We start from the raw sequence: 13178 nt of genomic DNA on the forward strand, positions 1-13178 counted from the left end.
CCGATCAAATCGCTTGTACCACTGTCTCGGGGATTGCTTCAATCCGTACAACGATTTGTTCAGCTTACAGGCCCAATTCTCTTTTCCAGTAATTTTGAAACCATCTGGCTGGGGCCTGTATATCTCCTCTTCAAGATCTCCATGTAAGAAGGCAGTTTTGACGTCGAGTTGGGCGAGCTCGAGATCAAACTGTGCAACCAAAGCTAACAAGATGCGAATAGACGTGTGCTTCACAACAGGTGAGAATACCTCATTGTAGTCTATTCCTTCCTTCTGAGCATAGCCTTTAGCTACCAATCTAGCTTTGAATCTGATGTTGTCTCTGCCTGGAATGCCTTCCTTCTTGGTGTAAACCCACTTATACCCAATTGCTTTCTTGCCTTTTGGAAGTTGCACCAACTCCCAAGTCTGGTTCTTGTGAAGTGACCCGATCTCTTCATCCATAGCCTCCTTCCATTTGACACTTTCTGCATTATGCACAGCTTCTTTGAAAGTGTAAGGAATATTGTCTTCAATGATTGGAAGTGCATAGGCTACCATATCGGTCATCCAACTGGGTTTCTTAGTAACCCTTTTTCCTTTCCTGATTGCAATGGGTTCTGATTGTTGCGGAGCCTCTGGATCTTCATTTTCATCTGAACTCTCTTCAGAGCTATCCTCTGAGACTTCTTCAGGATGGTTGATTGGTTGACTAGTCTTTGCTGGAGTCTCAAACTCCACCTGCACTGACTTCTTCAATGCTTCTTCATTCTGTTGAGGATCTGGTTGCTTCAGCATTGCAGACTCATCAAAGGTAACGTCTCTTCTAATGAGAACTTTCTTTGATTCAGGGCACCACAGTCTGTATCCCTTGACACCGTCACCGAAGCCCAAGAAGATGGCTTTCTTGGCTCTTGGATCCAACTTAGATTCTGTAACATGAAAATATGCTGGACATCCAAAGATACGTAACTGATCATAATCAGTAACTGGGACTCCTGACCATACCTCCATGGGAGTCTTCCCATCTAATGCTGCAGTAGGTAGTCTGTTGACAAGATGACGAGCATAGTTCAATGCCTCGCCCCAAAATGCCTTGCTCAATCCAGACTGTGACAGCATACACCGGACTTTCTCCACCAAAGTGCGGTTCATGCGTTCTGCAACTCCATTCTGCTGCGGAGTTCCAGGAACTGTGAAATGTCTTACTATCCCTGCATTCTGGCAAACCTCAAAGAAGGGATCTGATGTATATTCTCCACCATTGTCAGATCTGAGCTTCTTGATCCGTCTGCCTGTCTGGGTCTCAATCATCTTCTTCCACGTAAGAAAGATGTCTAAGACTTCATCTTTGTGTTTCATTGTATAAATCCAAACTCTTCTAGAGAAATCATCAATGAACGACACAAAGTAGTGTTTACCTCCCAACGAAGCAGTCTTGGAAGGACCCCATACGTCGGTGTGGACGTAGTCTAGAATCCCTTTGGTACGGTGAATTGCAGTACCAAACTTGATTCTTGTTTGCTTGCCCAATACACAATGCTCGCAGAACTCAAGCTTCCCCGTCTTGGCGCCTTTCAACAGGCCTTGCTTTACCAACCCTTGTAAAGCCTTCTCACCGACATGCCCTAGGCGCATGTGCCAAAGTTTGGAAGTGTCTGATGCATCATCTTCTGAGCTGGAACTGGTGAAGACAGCCACTTTCCCTGTGACTGTAGAGCCATCTAGGAAATATAAATTTCCCTGTCGAGTACCCTTCATTGCAACCAATGCTCCTCGAATAACTTTAAGGACTCCACCTTCCATGGTTACTCTGTAACCTTTGGAGTCTAAAACTCCCACTGAGATGAGATTCTTGGTTAGATCTGGTACATACCGTACATCTTCAAGAATTCTGATTGTTCCATCATGGATCTTCAGTTTAATTGTTCCAATCCCCTTTGTCTAGCAAGCTTGGTCGTTGCCCATCAACACAACTCCTCCATCGAACTCTCGTAAGCTCGAGAACCACTGCTTGTTAGGACACATATGGAATGAACATCCGGAATCTATTATCCATTCATCCGACTGGCCATATGATGAAACTGTGAAGGCTCCTCTTTCATCATTATCTCCATCTCGTGCAATATTCACCTTCTCTTCTGTCTTGTCTTTATTTGGACAATCTTTTGCCCAATGTCCCTTCTCGTGACAAGCTGCACACTCGTCTTTTGCAAGACGTCTTTTGTCTGAAGGTTTCCCCCTGGATTTTGAGCGAGACTTTCCTCGCCTTGTATTTCTTCTGTTATTTGTTCTGCCTCTGACTGTTAATGCCTCGGATGTTGAGTCCCTATTTGCAGACTTATCTTTCCTTCTGAACTCATTGTTCACCAAGGCGTTTGTAACATCAATATACTTGATCTTCTCTTTACCGTACAGTAAAGTAGTAGTGAGATGATCATACGAGTCAGGCAAGGAATTTAACAATAACAGTGCTTTGTCTTCATCACCAACGTGATCATCCAAATTCTTCAAATCCGTAATAATTTTGTTGAAGTTATTTAGGTGTTCGTTCATCGAAATACCTTTAATGTAGTCGAAACGAAACAACCTCTTCCTCAAGTAGAGCCGGTTCTCAATGCTCTTTGTCATGAACTTATCTTCCAGCGCCTTCCAAAGCTTCTTCGCAATATCATATTCTGTAAAGGCATACTTCTTCTCTTTTGCAAGGCAAAGTCGGATGGAACTGCAAGCCAGGAGATTCACCCTCTCCCATTCTATCTCGTCCAGGTCATCTGGTTTGTCTCCCAGAGTGAAGTGCAGGTTCATTTGGACAAGCATATCCTTAACTTCGCATCTCCACATGCCGAAGTTACTGCTTCCATCGAACTTCTCTACCTCGAACTTGGCATGGGACACCGGAGTCCAATGCCTAGAAGTGCTTGTACTGGCTGAATTACTTACGGACTCGGTTGCTCTAGATTCTGCCATTTTTTAGAAACTTCAATTCAAAAAACTGACCGTACAGATGTGTCCGGAATACTCCAAATAGTTGGGAAGCACTATTGGATCGTCAAAAACGGACTCCGAATGGCTCCGATCTGGCAAAAACACTTTGGACGGGTCAGATCTGCAAAATCTGGTGCGCTGAGATGCACCCGATAATTTCTCTGGTCAACAGCTCAGGCGGCGCGGTCAACGGAGGATCGGCGGCGCGGTCAACGCGGCACCGGCTCAACGGCTCAGCTTGGTCAGCGGCTCAGGCTGACTGGGCTGACACGTGGCTGACTGTCGGACACGGGGCGCTGACGTGGCGGATGACATGGCGCTGACGCGGTGCTGGCGTGGCGCTGACGTGGTGCCACGTGGCTCGTCTTCTTCCTGGAGACGCGCGTGTGGCGCGTGGGTGAGACTGGGATCACGCGCCGGTTGCCTGAACGGTGCGTGGTGGCGCGTGGTGAGACTAGGGCTGACGCGCTTTGTTCAGAGAGCGCGTGAGGGCGCGTGTGGAGGCTTCTGGGCTCTGTTTTTGCTGTTCTGGACTCCTCTCGGGGAGTTCTTCCTCCTGGTATGGTCAAAAGTGGATTTTGAGCACTTCGAAATCTGGGCACTTTCGGAAAAAATTCGATTTTTCGCAACCCGAGCTCTGATACCAATTGTTGAGGATCGGGGGCACACCAGGGAACTCAAACAAGCAATAACACACAAGATTTAACGTGGTTCGGAAAGTCGCCTACGTCCACGGGCAGCGGATTCACTATATTGAACAAAATTGTAATTACAACACTCTGTAATTCTCACTCTCTCTTTGCTCTCTAAGCCTCTCACCTCTCAGCTGTACGTTTTCAACTCTCCTTAGCTTCTCTATATATAGAGATTACAAAGGCAAGAGGCACCCTTTGAAATGAGCCGGCTGCCAGCCCATTTCGGTGGCTTTCCAGATTGCTTCATGGCCTCATGGCCTCATGGCCAACTCACATGGCTTCCCCACCATGTAGCTGGCTGCTACTTTCCTTCACATGGCCAGAATCTCTGTAGCCAACTCAACAAATCTCCACCTTGGCGAGGATTCTCTTATCCAACATAGTGATCGATCAACACTACCATGCACCCGAAGGTGCTCAGTTCCGAGAGATGTTGACCAAGTCCAAACAATGTTGGAACTTGATCCCAGAAACTACCTTTGTGAGCATATCGGCCGGATTATCTGCAGTACCAATCTTTTGAAGCAGAATATCCCCTTCATTCACAATTTCTCGGATGAAATGGAAACGGACATCAATGTGCTTGGTGCGGGCATGATGAACCTGGTTCTTTGCCAAACAAATGGCACTCTGACTGTCACAAAACACCTCAACGTGCTTCTGGCCATGAGGCCATGAAGCAATCTGGAAAGCCACCGAAATGGGCTGGCAGCCAGCTCATTTCAAAGGGTGCCTCTTGCCTTTGTAATCTCTATATATAGAGAAACTAAGGAGAGTTGAAAACGTACAGCTGAGAGGTGAGAGGCTTAGAGAGCAAAGAGAGAGTGAGAATTACAGAGTGTTGTAATTACAATTTTGTTCAATATAGTGAATCCGCTGCCCGTGGACGTAGGCGACTTGCCGAACCACGTTAAATCTTGTGTGTTATTGCTTGTTTGAGTTCCCTGGTGTGCCCCCGATCCTCAACAGATCTTTCCTTTTGGAAATGTAATGCGTATAGTTTTTTTTTCATAATTTTCAAGTTTCAAGTGTTAGAAAAATTGAGGAAGACAAAAATGGAGCTAAAAGATTAAGGAAATTAAGAATGGATTCAAATTGCACTAGGACGTCGCTTCAGACATAATCTTCACCCAACTAGTCAAAAGACAATTTTGCCCATGGTTTTCAATTAATTGTCAGCAGAAATCACTACTAGAAAATTGACCTTTTGCGACTATTTTTTTGCGACTGCTTGTTTGGCCGTCGCAAAAAAAAAAAAAAAAAAAAAGCTCCAATTTATATTTTTACTTCTCTTTTTTTCTTTTACTTATTTGCTCCATTTCCTTAGTTTTGCCCTAGCTTGGCTTGCTCAACCTCTCTCACTCGCTTTTGCTCACCGATATGAATCTCTCTATCCCTCTTGATCTCAATCGATTGATCTCTCTATCTCGATCTCTCAATCTCTCTCCCTCTCAATCTCTCTCCCTCTCTCGATCTCTCAATCTCTCAATCTCTCTCTCACACACTATCTCGCTCTCTTTGTATTTGCGTACACATTATCTACTCTCTCTCTGCAATTTGCGCGATTCGTCGCAGAGAAACCCTAACTCTACCATGGAAAAGTTCTCTCGGAGCACTCAAATGCCGCAGAGTAAGCTCACCTCTCATGCGTTTCACCTACCTCAAAATTTACCTACATTACGCGCGCGCGCACACACACACACAAAGACTATCTTTGAGCTTCATTGTGTACATAGCGTCCTATCAATGCATAATTACATGAATGCTTATATGCATATGTATATGTATTCAGCATCGCAATGCAGATCTGTCATCAGTTCTGTTTTTGCTTCTTTTTTTTTTTTTTTTTTTTTACCTCTGCTCGGTTCTTTGATCCATAAATTGCTCGATTTGTTCTAATTTTTTGTTCTTTTTATGATTTTTTTCGTGTTTATTGGTTGATTAGTTGGTTTGAGAAAATCATCGTAAAACTTTGTGGCTATTGCTAGTGGTGATGCCTCTGAGGCCTTTGTACAAGCATTACAAGAGAAGGTTTTTTTGTTGATATTCTCATCTCATTAGAAGCTAGTATGCTCTGGTTTTTTTTATTTTTATTTTTATTTTAATTTTCTAAATTTTTGTTTTTGAATGTGTTTTTTTTATTTATTTTATTTTATGTTCATCTCTCTCTCTCTCAATAAGAATTTCTCTGGCCTCTTAATCTTGTTCTCTCTCCCTCTCTCTATCCCTCAATCTCACACACTCTCCTTGATGTTCTTCTCAGTTCAGCACCTCTGCTATGTCGATATCCTTCGTCCTCCTCAGGTAAACACACCTATCTATGTAACTCTATATATTATGTATTTGTGAATTTCAATGTTTACTCAGGCACTTGAAATTGTATAAGGGAAAGTTTGCTCTTGCAAAGTAATTAAGTTGTGGGTATAAAAATTTGACACAAATTTCCTTGTTCATTTGCTTCTCCTGGTTTAACTCTGTTTATTGAATTATATCATTTTGAATACAATGGGGCAATCAATCAAAATTTGTCATCTGTAAACAAGTTCATGTTCTCTGGTTCCACTTCGATGAATAGGATTTGAAGTTCCACATTGCTGCATTGAATTCTTTGTCATGTTGTAATGGCTGAGGCTTGAAGCAATGTACTAATATATATTCATCTGGGAAATTATGTATAGGTATATAAATATATCTACATATCTACCTGGGTATGTATTTTGTTTATAGATAATCATATTGCTGTGTACAGGGGGACCTATTTCCTTTCTAAGGTCTGAATTTTTTCCACATATTCACGATGGTTGTGAATCTCGCAATTACCCAATTACCCTTCTCATTGCGGCAACGGTTAGATTATTGTTTCCTTTTTCTTCTTCTTGTGTCCATATTCAGTTTATAATCTTGTTTCAAATTTCCAAATCATACAAGTTGTTTTTGGATTTATTTATTTATTTATATTTATTTTTTGGAGGTTTCTCTTTGAGGTTCTATTTATATGTTCTCTTGGCCATTTGGTTTTGTATAATTGGTATATATTTAGTAGTGACACCAAAGTCATGCACACGATGCTCAATGGATAGGCTAGCATTCTTTGTTTCCTGGCTTTATCAACATATGTTATGTTGCAGGTCTTTATTTTGGACATAATAAAGAAACTTGATCTGGGCAGGATTTTAGTGTGCAATACACTTCATTGATAGACACTATAGATTTTTATTACAGTTTTATACATAAAAAGTCAGAGCAGAATTTATTATAGCCTTTAGCATCAGTTTTGGAAAATGGCATAATGATAGTAGTGATAGTGAATCAGTACCCTTTTTTTAAATATAATTTCAGTGTAAGGAGTGAGCATTATGATACCAAAAAAAATGTAAAAATGCTAAAATATAGTTTAGTGTGACGCACATCCTCTGATGGATTGTAAACTTGTTAATCATCTGTAACTTGCCTTGCCTCTTACTATAATAAATTTCCATAAAAGGAACCATTGTCAAGTGTAGTAGTTTAATTTAATTGCTTGTACTGGACATTAGAGGGCAATGTCAATGTAATGCAGTGATTTGATTATGATGCTTGTACTGAATTCACAGTTTTTCGAACATCTCTCATTTGGTTATGGTTATGGAATTTAACAAAAACCATAATTTTGTTCAAATCTAAATGCATAAAACATGTAATTTAATTAAGCGCCATTTTCTTTTGCATATGCACGTTGATATGGAATCTTTAATCAGGAAGTCATCTTTTCAAATGGGTTTTGTACTGTTCTGTACCTAGCAAATCTTGCATTTGCTTATGTTTTGGATTCTACAAATAGTGGGCTATTTTGGAATGGGCAATGGGACATATAAAGCTGCCAATTTTAGTTGTGGTGTCATTGTATTTTGCAGCTAGGAAATAAATATTACGAAAGTCTATGAAACTTCGTTGCTATGTGCTCATGATATTTATTCATCTCTGTTGTGTATTGCATATGTGATTAGGGCTTTGTCTTCTGTTTGTTAGCAGATCATGAAGGAATGCACACTTGCTTTACCTTCTTCACTGTGTCGTAACATAGGAGTATGGTCATGTTTGTGTGTGCGTGTGTTGCAGATCATTCTGTAGTTCCAAAAACTTAAAAAAATTTAGTATTATATTTGTTGTGCTAATGGCTGTACTTTTTCCATTTTGTGTGTTCTTCAGGACGTATGCGATGCCTTGCTGCATTGGCTCGTTGGGAAGAGCTTAACAACCTATGCAAGGAATATTGGACCCCTGTTGAGCCAGCTGCTCGACTGGAAATGGCACCACTGGTTTGTTTTTGGCATTAGGTGGCTGTTAAATATATTCTTAAGACTCTTACCTAAGAGCAACTCCAACAAGGCTTGATATTCCTTCTCCAAATTTTAGTTAAAAAGTGAGTTCCCTATTTTAGGGAATCACTTTTTCATGAAGCTACTCCAGCACTACTCCTTATTCTTTCTCTATTTTTTTGAAATATTATTTTTTATTAATTTCTAACTCAAATATAAAAATTTATAATTTGATTGTAATGGCAGTATCCAACCTCAACATATAGTAAGCATATTTACCCTTTTTTATTCAAAGCGGGGGGACATCATTAATTATTTCAAATAGTAATTGAATCGGTAGAACACAAACGGCATCAATGCAAGAGTTACATGTTAATTGATGTTTAAATAGCACAACTCACATTAACAAGAGAGCTAGATGTCCAGAGGGCATTGAGCTTTTCAACCAAAATGTGTCAGCAAATGGCTATCAATAACCAAAATTAACAATACCAAAATATTGTACATAATATTATATTATTATTTAGGGAACATGGAAAGCTAGCTACATTTGGCTAAACCCAAATGGCCTGTTGTTGGAGAGTGGTTTTTTTGGAACAAAACTCCTTAAAAATGGCTAAAAAATAGCTTTAGGGAAGCTGTTGGAATTACTCTAAGCATCTGACATGGTTGTTCCAGGCTGCTAGGGCTGCGTGGAACATGGGAGAGTGGGATCAGATGGCAGAATACGTTTCTCGACTGGATGATGGCGATGAAACCAAACTGCGGGTTTTGGGAAACACTGCTGCTACTGGTGATGGAAGTAGTAATGGCACATTTTTCAGGGCTGTCCTACTAGTTCACAAGATGAAGGTATTCTATTTTTATGTTAGTTTTTCTAATTAGGTTTATTAATTATTGATCAAAGTCTGGTACTCTTATCTCCAGTATGATGAAGCACGCGAATTTGTTGAGAGAGCAAGGAAATGTTTAGCTACTGAGCTTGCTGCGTTGGTTAGTTTCTTATTCCTTCTCATATGATTGCATTCTATCTTTCTATATTCCTGTGGTTGCCAATTTTACCCCTCTATTTTGTAGCAACAATTTTTGGTCATTGACCATAGTATAATTTACATTGACAAGTAAAAATCATCAATTTTTTTTTTTTTTTTTGGAATGCTGGATTAACTTAGTAAACACATTATTAGACAGTAGGTGGATCCTCTAATTTCTTTGATGTTAATGCAGCAAGATAACAGAGTTGGTAATTTTATCTTTTTGAACCTGTATGGATGTTAGGGAAATGGTTTGTTTGTTACTATTTAAAAGAAGAAAAAGAAATTAGTTATGTTTCAATTTATTATTTCACATTGTCTTGCTCTTCATCTGTAATTGTTCATGTGCATTTAACAATACATAATTAAACTGATATGTTGTGGCATGGGTCAGGGAAATCAGACCTAACTGCTACTCCTACACTTATGCGTGAGACTTGTGCACTGTGTACGGTCTTTCTTTTCAATTCAACTGATATGGTAACTAAATGTAGATGACTTTAGATGCACTCATTAACTATAGGGAACCAGTAGAATGTGAGTCCCGACTCCTTATACTTCTGTATGTGAATTTCTAAAAGATCACATAGGTGTCAGTCTAACTACATCCGTATTCAGAATCATGACCCAATTTCGATTGATCCTATGATTGTACTAGAAAGCAACACCAAACTGCCTTTTTCTTTTTTTTTTCGCTTGATTTGGATGCTGTTTATGGTAGTCTGTTTGTTTGTTTCATTTTGTTCTCTTCTTGGCTTTGGCCTTTCTCTCTGGTGTTTGTTACTTCTATAGATTTCAAAAAATTGCAAATACCTTATGTTGTTGTGTTGTAACCTCTATTAAAATCTTCTGCTGTTCAAATGGTTATGGTGATGCTTAATCTTTCTTTCCTTATTTCTTTCTTTGTATATATGAGAAAATTATATTATACTTTTCACTCTCTAGTTTTCTCCCAAACTTCAGTTTGATTAAATCTTCAAACTTTAACATATGTTTCATTATAATTCTCCAGTCACTCACTGTTAAAACTTAAATAATTCTAATTCCACATAATCGATCACAGAACCGAACATAACTAGTCTCTAAGTGAACTCATTAAATCTGTAGGTTCCCACATATAAAAGAGTTGTGTCTGATGAAATTTACGTGGACGAACTGTTAAAAAACTTTGGACAAGTGTGAGGGTATGTGAGCACATTTGGAGTTATAATCCTTCATTTTTTAGGGGCTTGGCTCATCTAAATGACACCTCAAGAGGCCTTGAAAATTTGGTTGGGCTGCAGGCCTATGAACCGAATACCGAGAGAGAGCCAAGTTCTGTATGCTGATTGACCCAAAAAATAGTGGCCATGTTTACTGAATTTCTGAGGGAAATGAGGATCAACCCAATAAAGGTTGGTTTTTTTAATTTGGCAATAGATTACACTAGTAGTTCTATTATACATATTATAGTTCCCGCAATCCCTCTTGTTTCACTTGTTTTTGTTCTGATAACCAGAATTTTGGTTATATTTTCTAGTCTTTCTTATGTTCATCTGACATAGAATAATTATGTGTGTGCTTTCTTATGTTCATCTTTGTTGCTTGTGACATTTTGGTTGGCATCAATTATAGGTTGCCAAAGCATTAGTGGAAGTGTTTGTTGAAATGATTTTGATGAATATGGGTGCAAGGTGTTATGCCAGTTCATTGATAGAGTGGAGAAACACCCGAGCAAAAAAATTGATGAGAAGATTGGCCAGTTCTGGATTGTATTTTTTTCATAAAAGAACTTTTTTCAAGTTTTTAGTTGTAATAACTTTTACATGTAGCTCAAATTTTGAGACTCAAATAGAATGTTCAATAAAACTATAATGCTATACTGTCTGAATTCTTGTCATTGTTATTCCTAGAGTGCTTAACGCTACACTTTCATTTATTTATTTTTATTTTTATTTTTATTTTTAATTTTTTGCGACGGTAACAAGATGGTCGCCAAAGATCATGTTAGTGTTTTTCTTTGTTTTTTGCGACGGCAAAATAGCGGTCGCCATAAGTAGTTTAGGTGGTCGCAAATAATTTGCGACCGTTGTTTTGCCGTCGCAAAAAGTATTTGCCACCCCCATATTCGCGACCCCCATTTGCCGTCGCATGAGCCGTCGCAAAAAGTCTTTTGCGACTGTTTTTTATTATTTGCGACGGTTTATAGCGGTCGCAAAAAGTGGTTTTTTTAGTAGTGAATAGAAGCTTTTAGACATCACTTACTCCCTCTACGGAGAGCACAGACAATTTTGCCCATGGTTTCCAATTAATTGTCAGCAGTCCATTTAAAAGCTCAAGACATATAACTCTTGTTTGGAACCTTCGTTATTTTATTAAGTTATTTTAATTTTTAACTATTTTAATATATTAAAATTTTTGTATTTACAAAGGTGATTAAATTTTTTTGTAGTTAGATTTGATATTTGTGAAAGAAAAAGTGAAATGATTATGAATTTGATGTGATATTTTATTTTATTAACTATTTTACCATATTTTATCTTTTTATGAATTTTAACCTAAAAAGCCAAAAAATAACCTTTGCCAAACAAGACCTAATATATAGTTGTAGTTAACGACAACATTCAAATGTAATCACAAACTTCCTCTCTAACCAAAAAAAAAACACACACACAAAATGTAATCAGAAGCCAATAATAGGTCCAACAAACAAGTGAAGCATTGTCAGATGCGAAAAAATAAAGCAAACAAATGCAAATAATGAGGTGGTCGGGCATGCAATAATTTCAAGCCAAAAAAAATAAACACTAACTTGTCACATACAGAGGCTACAAGAGATGAATATACCTGGTCGGCCGAATGACAAGGTTGATTAATAGATCTATCATCTTGCACCGAGATACTAGGGCTGAGTAAGGAATTCGTAAAATTCGTAATTTAATCTAATTCAGTCTAATTCGATAGGTTTGGATTGATTTTTTGAATCCGCGGTTTGGTTCCGGATTGAAGAATTAAAAATCCGTAGTCCATGAATTGGTTCCGGATTGAACCCCACGGTTCCGGATTGGAACCGATCCGGACCGTATACAAATAGTCTATATTTTTATTATACATCCCCCCATAGTATCTTCTCTTATTTTATATAAAATCTAAACTCAAACCTAAAACTATATAATATCTTCTTTTATTACTTTTGTTTGTTAGTTTTTAGTTTTAATTTGTAATGGTCTAAATACTTATGGTGAAACTTATTTTCTTCTTGTTGTTTAAATTCTAAAACAGTATGTCACTATTATAGAAAAACATGTTACTATTGTGGAACTAATATAGCGCTATATTTATATTTTTATGAAATTAAAGTGTTATATATATATTTTTGTTATTTAATTATGTGAATCTGTGGTCCTAAACCGATCCAATCCGTATTTAAATGGATTGGTTCCATGATTTAAACGAATTGAATTAGTTCCAATTTTTCAGGAACCGTAGATAATGGATTGATCCTGATTTTATCCCAATCCGATCTAATCCGAACCATGCTCACCCCTACAAGATACAACTTCAAACCCACCTCGCCCCATGAAAGATCAACAAGTGTAGAGCCCAAAGGAGGCTGGAATTCAATTCTCAAAACCCTGTGTTGCCGTAGTCATTACTTTTGAATTAATTGTTCAATGACACTTGGGCTCAAAAGAAAAGGCTAAACATTAGGAGTAAGTTATGATTTTTTGATAAAAGATAGTACAATTTTTATAATCAAAATGATGACCAGTAAAGTTATAATATGCATTTAAAAATTATGTTTCGTTATATATTATTTAAAATTTAATTTTTTATTATTAAGATAAAAAATTATTTATTAAATATTTAAATTTAATTTTGTTTATATTTGGAGAATAAATTAATTTTTAAGGTATAGTTTTGGGATAAAATGAAATTCTAAATAAATTTTGATGTCACGTCAGCACATTCCGTCTAATTGTAGACAGAATGTAACGACAAGGGCTAAATTGATCAAAATTTCAAAAGTTTTGGTGTAAAATTAATATTAATCAAAGTCTGAGAGTCAAATTGAAAAACATGTGAAAGTTTAGGAGGCAAAATAACATTTACTGCGTTTGATTTTCAACTCAAATCATGATTTAGATAAAAGTAAATTCAAAACTCTTCTCAAAATTCATAATCAAATAAAGTTTTCAAAACTC

General features: G+C 37.9%; 1 protein-coding gene across 2 annotated transcripts; it reads left to right on the forward strand.

The window, feature by feature from the left end:
* Window positions 1–7747: 7747 nt before the first annotated feature.
* On the forward strand, window positions 7748–9413 carry LOC145788612 (serine/threonine-protein kinase TOR-like). 2 transcript variants are annotated; one of them, XM_028223085.2, is made up of 3 exons: window positions 7748–7960; window positions 8639–8812; window positions 8888–9412. In XM_028223085.2, the coding sequence occupies exons 1-3, from the start codon at window positions 7856–7858 to the stop codon at window positions 8978–8980; spliced, it is 372 nt and encodes a 123-aa protein (XP_028078886.2). In that variant the 5' UTR covers window positions 7748–7855; the 3' UTR covers window positions 8981–9412. The 2 variants fall into 2 exon arrangements, 1 of the variants encoding a protein (XP_028078886.2); XR_014337189.1 differs by having other exon boundaries at window positions 7753–8064; window positions 8888–9413.
* The last annotated feature ends 3765 nt before the right edge of the window (window positions 9414–13178 follow it).

Source organism: Camellia sinensis, chromosome 8 (assembly GCF_055761805.1).
Source record: "Camellia sinensis isolate YWXY chromosome 8, ASM5576180v1, whole genome shotgun sequence".
Taxonomy (NCBI): Eukaryota; Viridiplantae; Streptophyta; class Magnoliopsida; order Ericales; family Theaceae; genus Camellia; species Camellia sinensis.

Excerpts from the sequence above, each read along its gene's own strand:
- LOC145788612 (XM_028223085.2), top strand. The coding sequence starts at position 7,856 with ATGCGATGCCTTGCTGCATTGGCTCGTTGGGAAGAGCTTAACAACCTA. Across the intron at positions 7,961-8,638 it reads GACTGGAAATGGCACCACTG|GCTGCTAGGGCTGCGTGGAA; the intron begins GTTTGTTTTTGG and ends TGGTTGTTCCAG. Across the intron at positions 8,813-8,887 it reads TACTAGTTCACAAGATGAAG|TATGATGAAGCACGCGAATT; the intron begins GTATTCTATTTT and ends TCTTATCTCCAG.